Here is a 12,786-nt window from a genome sequence, read left to right as displayed (position 1 = left end):
CCACTTATGGTTCTGAACAAGTGAGCCATCCTGGTGCGTACTTCCTTTACCCCGTTGAACAAGCTGCATATGGTAATTGAAATGAACGTTATTAGGAATTATGCAAAAAGCCCTCTTTAAGAAAATGAATGATGGACTACTTGGAGAATAAATCCCATGAGAGCAAATTTAGCAGTAATTGCTCTGCCACTTTCAAATTCGTTGAAAAACACACTTGGATAATTATCTAGAGCACAAGGACACATCAGCCCAATGTGTTTCTGGACGTGACTTTGTAACTAGTACTCATTCACTGAAGCAGCATTATCTTGAGATGTTGACTAGTTTTATGACTATGAATCTCTCTGCTGGTCTGCAAATACCTGGTAATAACAGCTGCTTTGACTCCGCTGCACTATTATGTGGGATAAACTATCAAGGCCAACAGCTACACAACACATTTAAGACGGATCATGTTGGTGACAGAGTGAACTTTCTCGTCCTATGGCAAGAGGAGCACCCACCTGAAATTCAGCCAGGAAGAGCCTTGCCTCGTCAGCCATCTTCCGCTTGTAAGTCTCCAGCAAAACATCTGCATGGATGGGCTCCACGTGCATCAGCTGCTTCTCATCATCTTTAAACACATTAAAGGTTCATGGCTAGCATCACATCTCTCTTTCCCACGTTCATACACATTTCATTAGAAGCAAATCTTGGGGTGAGTCCTGAGTGTTTTTCCCTTCTCACACGCAGTCCACCTAGAACACCTCACTCACATATAGAGATTCACCTGTAAACCTCTGACATCTAAATTTAGGGCTCTAATATTCTTCTGGTCTTCTTTGTATTAATTAATCTTTCCCACTGACTCTCAGGTCTTCCACCCAATTATTCCAGAAGGACCCCAAACTCAAGATATTCAAAGTCATCTCCCCTTCATTCTAGCATCTCAGATCTCAGCAAATGGGACCACCATTCCCAAAGCCAGCTAACAAGCAAACTTCCAAGTACCCATGATTTCTCCCTCTGTGCTTACATCCAACAGGTCACCGTGTGCCTCCCCTTCTGCCCATGGTCATGCTCGGGACCCCTCCTCATCCAATGATGACCCCTCTCCCTGCCTCCAGTCTGTGCCCACCCTGACTGACTTTTAAAACTCTACAAACTCATCTTCTGATCCACAAATATGAGCGTGCAACTCCGCTTGCTGACAAAAAAGCTCACACTACAGTTTGTGCTCCGCAGGCTACGGGTTAATGTTTCGATGTTTAATGTGATATATGAGCACTTTTTATAATTTCACATGACTCCTCTCAACCACAGTTTCCTATACTCTTGTTCTATATCTTAGGCATGAATGTTCACCAAGTACGTCACAGAGGTTCTCCCCATGCCTCCATTCACACTGTTCCCAATGCAGAGAATGTCCCTCCTCACTGTCTATCTGCACTAAGAGACTTCAGGCCAAGTATCACCACTATTAGCAGATCTCAGGCTACGTTTCTGTTGCATTACATGCATTTCCTGCGGTCATGTATGGATGTGAGAGCTGGACTGTGAAGAAGGCTGAGCACCGAAGAACTGATGCTTTTGAACTGTGGTGTTGGAGAAGACTCTTGAGAGTCCCTTGGACTGCAAGGAGACCCGACCAGTCCATTCTAAAGGAGGTTAGTCCTGGGTGTTCTTTGGAAGGAAGGATGCTAAAGCTAAAACTCCAGTACTTTGGCCACCTCATGCAAAGAGTTGACTCATTGGAAAAGACTCTGATGCTGGGAGGGATTGCGGGCAGGAGGAGAAGGGGATGACTGAGGATGAGATGGCTGCATGGCATCACGGACTCGATGGGCGTGAATCTGAGTGAACTCTGGGAGTTGGTGATGGACAGGGAAGCCTGGCGTGCTGCAATTCATGGGGTTGCAAAGAGTTGGACACAACTGAGAGACTGAACTGAACTGAACTGAACTATAGTTACCCATATCGTATTTTTAAATTTTATCTATTTTAACTTATTGTGAAATATTGTAAACATATAAATAGAATTTGATGACTACCCTGATATCCGGGACTCATCTTAATGTGATAATCTCTGTTACTTCAGTTTAGTTCAGTCGCTCAGTCGTGTCTGATGCTTTGCGACCCCGTGAATTGCAGCAGGCCAGGCCTCCCTGTTCATCACCATCTCCCGGAGTTCACTCAGACTCATGTCCATCGAGTTCGTGATGCCATCCAGCCATCCCATCCTCGGTCGTCCCCTTCTCTTCCTGCCCCTAATCCCTCCCAGCATCAGAGTCTTTTCCAATGAGTCAACTCTTTGCATGAGGTGGCCAAAGTACTGGAGTTTCAGCTTTAGCATCATTCCTTCCAAAGAAATCTCAGGGTTGATCTCCTTCAGAATGGACTGGATGGATCTCCTTGCAGTCCAAGGGACCCTCAAGAGTCTTCTCCAACACCACAGTTCAAAAGCATCAATTTTTCGGCGCTCAGCCTTCTTCACAGTCCAACTCTCACATCCATACATGACCACAGGAAAAACCATAGCCTTGACTAGACGGACCTTAGTCGGCAAAGTAATGTCTCTGCTTTTGAATATGATATCTAGGTTGGTCATAACTTTTCTTCCAAGGAGGAAGCGTCTTTTAATTTCATGGCTGCAGTCACCATCTGCAGTGATTTTGGAGCCCCAAAAAATAAAGTCTGCCACTGTTTCCTGTGTTTCCCCATCTATTTCCCATGAAGTGATGGGACCAGATGCCATTATCTTCGGTTTCTGAATGTTGAGCTTTAAGCCAACTTTTTTGCTCTCCTCTTTCACTTTCATCAAGAGGCTTTTTAGCTCCTCTTCACTTTCTGCCATAAGGGTGGTGCCATCTGCATACCTGAGGTTATTGGTATTTCTCCCGGCAATCTTGATTCCAGCTTGTGTTTCTTCCAGTCCAGCGTTTCTCATGATGTACTCTGCATAGAAGTTGAATAAGCAGGGTGACAATATATAGCCTTGACGTACACCTTTTCCTATTTGGAACCAGTCTGTTGTTCCATGTCCAGTTCTAACTGTTGCTTCCTGACCTGCATACAGATTTCTCAAGAGGCAGGTTAGGTGGTCTCGTATTCCCATCTCTTGCAGAATTTTCCACAGTTTATTGTGATCCACACAGTCAAAGGCTTTGGCATAGTCAATAAATAGATGTTTTTCTGGAACTCTCTTGCTTTTTCCATGATCCAGCGGATGTTGGCAATTTGATCTCTGGTTCCTCTGCCTTTTCTAAAACCAGCTTGAACATCAGGGAGTTCACGGTTCACGAATTGCTGAAGCCTGGCTTGGAGAATATTGAGCATTACTTTAGTAGCATGTGAGATGAGTGCAATTGTGCGGTAGTTTGAGCATTCTTTGGCGTTGCCTTTCTTTGGAATTGGAATGAAAACGGACCTTTTCCAGTCCTATGGCCACTGCTGAGTTTTCCAAATTTGCTGGCATATTGAGTGCAGCACTTTCACAGCATCATCTTTCAGGATTTGAAACAGCTCCACTGGAATTCCATCACCTCCACTAGCTTTGTTCATAGTGATGCTTTCTAAGGCCCACATTCCAAGATGTCTGGCTCTAGATTAGTGATCACATCATCATGATTATCTGGGTCGTGAAGATCTTTTTTGTATAGTTCTTCCGTGTATTCTTGCCACCTCTTCTTAATATCTTCTGCTTCTGTTAGGTCCATGCCATTTCTGTGCTTTATCGAGCCCATCTTCACATGAAATGTTCCCTTGGTATCTCTAATTTTCTTGAAGAGATCTCTAGTCTTTCTCTGTTCTTTTCCTCTATTTCTTTGCATTGATTGCTGAAGAAGGCTTTCTTATCTCTTCTTGCTATTCTTTGGAACTCTGCATTCAGATGCTTATATCTTTCCTTTTCTCCTTTGCTTTTCGCCTCTCTTCTTTTCACAGCTATTTGTAAGGCCTCCTCAGACAGCCATTTTGCTTGTTTGCATTTCTTTTCCATGGGGATGGTCTTGATCCCTGTCTCCTGTACAATGTCACAAACCTCATTCCATAGTTCATCAGGCACTCTATCTATCAGATCTAGGCCCTTAAATCTATTTCTTACCTCCACTGTAGAATCATAAGGGACTTGATTTAGGTCATACCTGAATGATCTAGTGGTTTTCCCTACTTTCTTCAATTTAAGTCTGAATTTGGTAATAAGGAGGTCATGATCTGAGCCACAGTCAGCTCCCGGTCTTGTTTTTGTTGACCTTGTAGATCCTCTCCATCTTTGGCTGCATAGAATATAATCAATCTGATTTTGGTGTTGACCATCTGGTGATGTCCATGTATAGAGTCTTCTCTTGTGTTGTTGGAAGAGGGTGTTTGCTATGACCAGTGCATTTTCTTGGCAAAACTCTATTAGTCTTTGCCCTGCTTCATTCCGCATTCCAAGGCCAAATTTGCCTGTTACTCCAGGTGTTTCTGACTTCCTACTTTAGCATTCCAGTCCCCTATAATGAAAAGGACATCTTTTTTGGTTGTTAGTTCTAAAAGGTCTTGTAGGTCTTCATAAAACCGTTCAACTTCAGCTTCTTCAGCATTACTGATTGGGGCACAGACTTGGATAACTGTGATATTGAATGGCTTGCCTTGGAAATGAACAGAGGTCATTCTGTCGTTTTTAAGATTGCATCCAAGTACTGCATTTCGGACTCTTTTGTTGACCATGATGGCTACTCTATTTCTTCTGAGGGATTCCTGCCTGCAGTAGTAGATATAATGGTCATCTGAGTTAAATTCCCCCATTCCAGTCCATTTTAATTCGCTGACTCCTAGAATGTCGATGTTCACCTTGCCATGCCTTGTTTGACCACTTCCAATTTGCCTTGATTCATGGACCTGACATTCCAGGTTCCTATGCAATATTGTTCTTTACAGCATCGGATCTTGCTTTTAACACCAGTCATATGCACAACTGGGTATTGTTTTTGCTTTGGCTCCATCCCTTCATTCTTTCTGGAGTTATTTCTCCACTGATCTCCAGTATCATATTGGGCACCTACTGACCTGGGGAGTTCCTCTTTTGGTATCCTATCATTTTGCCTTTTCATACTGTTCATGGGGTTCTCAAGGCAAGAGTACTGAAGGGGCTTGCCATTCCCATACTTGAGTGTAAACAGACTGCGTTCATTTTTCACACCACCAGAGTATGAAACTCATTATATACCAGAATTGCAAAACAACTTACTAAAGAACAAAATATATCAAAGTAAAGAGCTATAATTGCATATGGACACTGGCAAACAAGTTTCAGAATCTTGAGAGACTATAAGCTGCCACATGTGTTGAAAGTTATGTCCCTGCTCCCATCCATGTACATCCAGCAGCATTTCTTTTAGTATCCATGTTAATGTCCCCTATTTATTAGATGAAAAAAATGTTCATTAGGGTTATATTCAGCTTTTTGACTGTGGAAATCTTCTATCCAATCACAACTATCAAACTGTCTGTGTACACGTGTTCCTTTGGATGGTTAGAGCTCCGGGCATTCATTCATCCTGACCTAGGGCCACCTTGGAGGTTTTATGGGATTTGGGTAAGTTCTAACCACTCCAAGGGGCAATCTGTGGCAACTCTGAGATAAATGCTCCTTGACCCTTTCCAAGACAAGTTAAAACCAAAGAGAGGGGTTCTGAAATGTTTGCAATCTTGAGTACACAACACCAAATCATTTTCTTTATTATAAACACAGTTTCAACTTCTTTAACCCCATCCCCATTTTACTGGATCAAAAAACACATGTTTAAAGAGAACTGAAAAAAGTACAGTAAAAGTGGAAAAAAAAAGAGAGAGACAAGATGAAATATGCTTTCATTTCCAAAGTCAGGGTGTGGTCTTTTGTCGTGTCTGTCAATGTGCCTTTAGTGGGAACGGCCCCCGTCCCACCCTTGCAGGGACGTGAACACACTTGCCACCTCCCTGCCTGTGTGCCCTTCCATCTGCTCTTCCATCACGCTCCTTTGTTGGTCTAATGATTCCCCACCACCTTAGAAGACCTAGCTTCTTGCCTTCTGCACAGACAGCTTTCTATCCTCTACAGCACTGTACACAGCCCGTGCCCGCGGCATCTAGCAAATTCTACCACAGTTGTCTGCATCTGTCTTCCTCTGCTAGACCCTAAAATGTTAAATGCAGAGTCTGTGACCTGTCACTGCCGTAGTTTCAGGCACACTCTGAGAAAGTACAGATCCTTGCTGGTTAAATCAACACATCCATGAATTTAAATTTTATCACAGAGGAAGTCCAGGTTAGATTTTAAAAATGTTGAATTATTATATAAAACAAGGGAGATATTCGCCAGTTGAAAAAACGTGCACACTTACCCCTTTCCACTAGCTCCTGCTGCTCATCTAAATTGCTGTAAAGATAAGACATGTAAGTTTGCATACTCTTAAGAAACAGAATTCAGTTGGCAAGCAATTTATATTTGATGAACATCTTGGGGGAAGGAGGAAGTAGAGATGGGGAGGATGAAAGGGAAGAGGGGAGGGGGTAAGAAGGCATAAAGCGGGGGGGGAGGGGAAGAAAGGTAGGGGGTGGGGAACCAACCATGGGAGGTTGGTCAGTCTCAGAGAAGTGACCGCATTTTTTTCATTTGGAACTTCTTGATTTTCATAGAGTGTAGTTGTTCCTGGCGAGAGGAATGTCTATGCTTCCCAATGTATTTCTCTCCATTGTCACTTCTAGATACCTATGACCCACTTCGTACTAAAAGAACAGACACATTCTTTTCATTGGTTATTACTGAAGGAAATCTATCCCATTATTAGTAAACATAGAAAAAATAACATTTAATATAAACCAATAAGACCATAGGAAAGTCTTTCATCAAAGGTTAATGATGTCCTAGACGTCTTACTGTCATCTCTGAATTCCACTTAATTGGTTCCAAGTTGGCCTCATAAATGGGACTTTGATCATTATAACTACTATTATTATCTTTTCGCTTTGAAGTCAACTCTTACCTGGATCTTTTCTTATGCAGATCATAGATCTTATAGAGAACAATGAGCAGGGCTATCGATGTCACAATAATCAGAAACACCAAAAATATGATGACTGCTTTAGCATTGTCTAGGAATGAAAAAGAACACAGGAAGAGAGCTTAAGTCAAACATATTGCTGGATTCTTTGAGAAATCACTTTTAAAGTACTTACATTTTAACACTTTCATTTCTTTTGAAGTTTTTAAAAAATATAATTTTTATAATGAGACCAAAGATAGGATGTTTCTGATTTTGTAAAGTCTTGCCCATATCTCAGCCATTTATTGGTTCAGAACCAATAAAATATTTCATATTTTAAGAATTCATAGAGTATGCAAGAGCAATTCTCTTCCTTTCTACTAAATAATGTCCATTTATGAGACACTACCATTTAGATTAATCCTCTTTATGTTGGTCACTCCGTTAGAAAGGGATCAAATAGGTAATCTAGTTACGATTCTCAGAGATAACCTCCTATACTTTATGTGCAGAACTCAGTTCAGTTCAGTCCAGTCGCTCAGTCGTGTCCGACTCTTTGCGACCCCATGAATCGCAGCACACCAGGCCTCCCTGTCCACCATCAACTCCTGGAGTTCACTCAGATTCATGTCCATCAAGTCAGTGATGCCATCCAGCCATCTCATCCTCTGTCATCCCCTTCTCCTCCTGCCCCCAATCCCTCCCAGCATCAGAGTCTTTTCCAATGAGTCAACTCTTCGCATGAGGTGGCCAAAGTACTGGAGTTTCAGCTTTAGCATCATTCCTTCCAAAGAAATCCCAGGGCTGATCTCCTTCAGAATGGACTGTGCAGAACTAGCTAGCTTCTTAAGGGGATCAGAAAGGTCATTGCCCTACATGAGATAAACCTGCTTATTGAGGTATAAAATCAATTAACCACAGGACAAAATTATTTTATTCTACACTTGATATTAGACTTATCCTGACATGAATTTTCACAAAGGTTTAATGTGAAACCACATCCTTTCTTGAAGGAAGGGCAGAGAAAAGAGCGCTTATTGGAAATATCTCTTGTCCTGAACAAGTAGGTAATACTGTTCATCTACGGTGAAAGTCCAGTGAAATAATGTGGAGACATCAGGGTCTCAGTCCTGGATACAAACCTCTTGGGTTCCCAGCCTAGATACACCACTTCCTGATTGGGACCTTGGCCACAACCCTTATTATCGTTGTATCTACATCCCTAATTAGTAAACTGAGGCTAAGTTTGATCCACAGTAGCATAGTGTTGGGACATCAGTTCAGTTCAATTCAGTCGCTCAGTCGTGTCCGACTCTTGGCGACCCCATGAATCGCAGCACGCCAGGCCTCCCTGTTCATCACCATCTCCCAGAATTCACCCAGATTCACGTCCATCGAGTCAGTGATGCCATCCAGCGATCCCATCCTCGGTCGTCCCCTTTTCCTCCTGTCCCCAATCCCTCCCAGCATCAGAGTCTTTTCCAATGAGTTAACTCTTCACATGAGGTGGCCAGAGTACTGGAGTTTCAGCTTTAGCATCATTCCTTCCAAAGAAATCCCAGGGTTGATCTCCTTCAGAATGGACTGGTTGGATCTCCTTGCAGTCCAAGGGACTCTCAAGAGTCTTCTCCAACACCACACTTCAAAAGCATCAATTCTTTGGCGCTCAGCCTTCTTCACAGTCCGACTCTCACATCCATACATGACCACAGGAAAAACCATAGCCTTGACTAAATGGACCTTTGTTGGCAAAGCAATGTCTCTGCTTTTGAATATGCTATCTAGGTTGGTCATAACTTTTCTTCCAAGGAGTAAGTGTCTTTTAATTTCATGGCTGCAGTCACCATCTGAAGTGATTTTGGAGCCCCAAAAAATAAAGTCTGTCATTGTTTCCACTGTTTCCCCATCTATTTCCCATGAAGTGATGGGACCGGATGCCATGATCTTCGTTTTCTGAATGTTGAGCTTTAAGCCAACTTTTTTGCTCTCCTCTTTCACTTTCATCACGAGGCTTTTTAGCTCCTCTTCACTTTCTGCCATAAGGGTGGTGTCATCTGCATATCTGAGGTTATTAATATTTCTCCAGGCAATCTTGATTCCAGCTTGTGTTTCTTCCAGTCCAGCATTTCTCATGATGTACTCTGCATAGAAGTTAAATAAGCAGGGTGACAATATACAGCCTTGACGTACTCCTTTTCCTTTTCGGAACCAGTCTGTGTTCCATGTCCAGTTCTAACTGTTGCTTCCTGACCTGCATACAGATTTCTCAAGAGGCAGGTCAGGTGGTCTGGTATTCCCATCTCTTTCAGAATTTTCCACAGTTTATTGTGATCCACACAGTCAAAGGCTCTGGCATAGTCAATAAAGCAGAAATAGATGTTTTTCTGGAACTTTCTTGCTTTTTCCATGATCCAGCGGATGTTGGCAATTTGATCTCTGGTTCCTCTGCCTTTTCTAAATCCAGCTTGAACATCTGGAAGTTCATAGTTCACGTACTGTTGAAGCCTGGCTTGGAGATTTTGAGCGTTACTTTACTAGTGTGTGAGATGAGGGCAATTGTGCAGCAGTTTGAGCATTCTTTGGCATTGCCTTTCTTGGGATTAGAATGCAAACTGACCTTTTCCAGTCCTGTGGCCACTGCTGAGTTTTCCAAATTTGCTGGCATATTGAGTGCAGCACTTTCACAGCATCATCTTTTAGGATTTGAAACAGCTCCACTGGAATTCCATCACCTCCACTAGCTTTGTTCGTAGTGATGCTTCCTAATGCCCACTTGACTTCACATTCCAAGATGTCTGGCTCTAGGTGAGTGATCACACCATCATGATTATCTGGGTCATGAAGCTCTTTTTTGTACAGTTCTCCTGTGTATTCTTGCCACCTCTTCTTAATATCTTCTGCTTCTGTTAGGTCCAGACCATTTCTGTCCTTTATCGAGCCCATCTTTGCATGAAATGTTCCCTTGGTACCTCTAATTTTCTTGAAGACATCTCTAGTCTTTCAAATTCCATTGTTTTCCTCTATTTCTTTGCATTGATCACTGAGGAAGGCTTTCTTATCTCTCCTTGCTATTCTTTGGAACTCTGCATTCAAATGAGTGTATCTTTCTTTTTCTTCTTTGCTTTTTGCTTCTCTTCTTTTCACAGCTATTTGTAAGGTCTCTTCAGACAGCCATTTTGCTTTTTTGCATTTCTTTTCCATGGGGATGGTCTTGATCCCTGTCTCCTGTACAGTGTCACGAATCTCCATCCATAGTTCATCAGGGACTCTGTTTATCATATCTAATCCCTTAAATCCATTTCTCACTCCCACTGTATAATCATAAGGGATTTGATTTAGATCATACCGGAATGGTCTAGTGGTTTTCCCTACTTTCTTCAATTTAAATCTGAATTTGGCAATAAGGAGTTCATGATGTGAGCCACAGTCAGCTCCCAGTCTTGTTTTTGCTGACTGTATAGAGTTTCTCCATCTTTGGCTGCAAAGAATATAATCAGTCTGATTTCAATATTGACTTCCCTGGTGGCTCAGATGGTAAACAGAATCTGGGAGGGCAAAAACAGAACCTTCTACACATATGGACCCAGGAGAAAGGAGCAGTGACCCCACAAGAGACTGACCCAGACTTGCCCGTGAGTGTCCAGGAGTCTCCGCAGAGGCATGGGTTGCTGGTGGCCTGCTGCAGGGTTGGGGGCACTGAGTGTAGCAGTGCATCATGGGACCTTTGGAAGGAGGTTGTCATTGTCTTCATTACCTCTATCATAGTTATGTCCCAGGTAAATAACAGAGGGAACACAGCCCCACCCATCAACAGAAAATTGGGTTAAAGATTTACTGAGCATGGTCCCACCCATCAGAACAAGACCCAGTTACCCCCTCAATCAGTCTCTCCACCAGGAAGTTCCAATAAGCCTCTTATCCTTCTCCATCAGAGGGCAGACAGGCTGAAAACAATTACAGAAAACTAACCAATCTGGTCATATGGACCACAGCCTTCTCTAACTCAATGAAACTATGAGTCATGCCATGTAGGGCCAACGAAGACAGATGGGTCGTGGTGGAGAGTTCTGACAAAACGTGGTCCAGTGGAGAAGGGAATGGCAAGCCACTTCAGTATTCTTGCCTTGAGAACCCCATGAACAGTGTGAAAAGGCAAAAGGATAAGGCACTGAAAGATGAACACCCCAGGTGGGTAGGTGCCCAATATGCTTCTGGAGATCAGTGGAGAAATAACTCCAGAAAGAATCAATGGATGGAGCCAAGGTAAAAACAATGCCCAGCTGTGGATGTGACTGGTGATGAAAGTCTGATACTGTAAAGAGCAATACTGCATAGGTACCTGGAATGTCAGGTCCATGAAGCAAGGCAAATTGGAAGTGGTCAAACAGGAGATGGCAAGAGTGAACATCAACATTTTAGGAATCAGTGAACTAAAATGGACTGGAATGGAGGGATTTAACTCAGATGACCCTTATATCTACTACTGTGGGCAAGAATCCCTTAGAAGACATGGAGTAGCCATCAAAAGAGCAGTCAACAAAAGAGTCCAAAATGCAATACTTGGATGCGGTCTCAAAAATGACAGTGATCTCTGTTCATTTTCAAGGCAAACTATTCAATATCACAATAATCCAAGTCTACGCCTCAACCAGTAATGCTGAAGAAGCTGAAGTTGAATGGTTCTATGAAGACCTACAAGAACTTCTAGAACTAACACCCAAAAAAACTAACACCCTATAATGTCCCGTTCATTATAGGGGATTGGAATGCAAAAGTAGGAAGAGATACTTGGAGTAACAGGCAAATTTGGCCTTCGAGTACAGAATGAAGCAGGAGAAAGGATAACAGAGTTTTACCAAGAGAATGCACTGGTCAGTGCAAACAGCCTCTTCCAGCAACACAAGAGAAGGGGCTACACATGGGCATCACCAGAGGGTCAATGCTGAAATCAGACTGATTATATCATTTGCAGCCAAGATGGAGAAGCCCTATACAGTCAGCAAAAACAAGACAGGGAGCTGACTGTGGCTCACATCATGAACTCCTTATTGCCAAATTCAGACTTAAATTGAAGAAAGTAGGGAAAACCACTAGACCATTCCGGTATGATCTAAATCAAATCCCTTATGATTATACAGTGGAAGTGACAGATTCAAGGGATTAGATCTGATAGACAGAGTCCCTGAAGAACTATGGATGGAGATTCGTGACACTGTACAGGAGACAGGGATCAAGACCATCCCCATGGAAAAGAAATGCAAAAAGGCAAAATGGCTGTCTGAGGAGGCCTTACAAATAGCTGTGAAAAGAAGAGAAGCAAAAAGCAAAGGAGAAAAAGAAAAATACACTCATTTGAATGCAGAGTTCCAAAGAATAGCAAGGAGAGATAAGAAAGCCTTCCTCAGTGATCAATGCAAAGAAATAGAGGAAAACAATGGAATTTAAAAGACTAGAGATCTCTTCAAGAAAATTAGAGATACCAAGGGAACATTTCATGCAAAGATGGGCTCGATAAAGGACAGAAATGGTCTGGACCTAACAGAAGCAGAAGATATTAAGAAGAGGTGGCAAGAATACACAGGAGAACTGTACAAAAAAGATCTTCACGGCCCAGATGATCATGATGATGTGATCACTAACCTAGACACAGACATCTTGGAATGTGAAGTCAAGTGGGCATTAGGAAGCATCACTACGAACAAAGCTAGTGGAGGTGATGGAATTCCAGTGGAGCTGTTTCAAATCCTAAAAGATGATGCTGTGAAAGTGCTGCACTCAATATGCCAGCAAATTTGGAAAA

The 12,786-nt window shown here is 42.6% G+C and overlaps 1 protein-coding gene across 6 annotated transcripts in view; it reads right to left on the bottom strand.

Annotated features, from left to right (window-relative positions):
- Positions 1–12,786, bottom strand: part of PTPRC (protein tyrosine phosphatase receptor type C) — a 129,104-nt gene that overhangs the window by 24,022 nt on the left and 92,296 nt on the right. For all 6 annotated transcript variants that reach the window (XM_069544332.1, XM_069544329.1, XM_069544330.1 and 3 more), the window contains 3 exons: positions 6,987–7,095; positions 6,345–6,379; positions 504–613 (listed from right to left, as the gene is read on the bottom strand). In XM_069544332.1, the coding sequence (XP_069400433.1) occupies positions 504–613; positions 6,345–6,379; positions 6,987–7,095 (254 nt within the window). The remainder of the gene's footprint in view (positions 1–503; positions 614–6,344; positions 6,380–6,986; positions 7,096–12,786) is intronic.

The sequence above is a fragment of the Ovis canadensis genome, chromosome 12 (genome assembly GCF_042477335.2).
Source record: "Ovis canadensis isolate MfBH-ARS-UI-01 breed Bighorn chromosome 12, ARS-UI_OviCan_v2, whole genome shotgun sequence".
NCBI lineage: Eukaryota > Metazoa > Chordata > Mammalia > Artiodactyla > Bovidae > Ovis > Ovis canadensis.
Note: the sequence above shows the minus strand (reverse complement) of the source record. Positions and strands in the feature narration are given on the sequence as shown.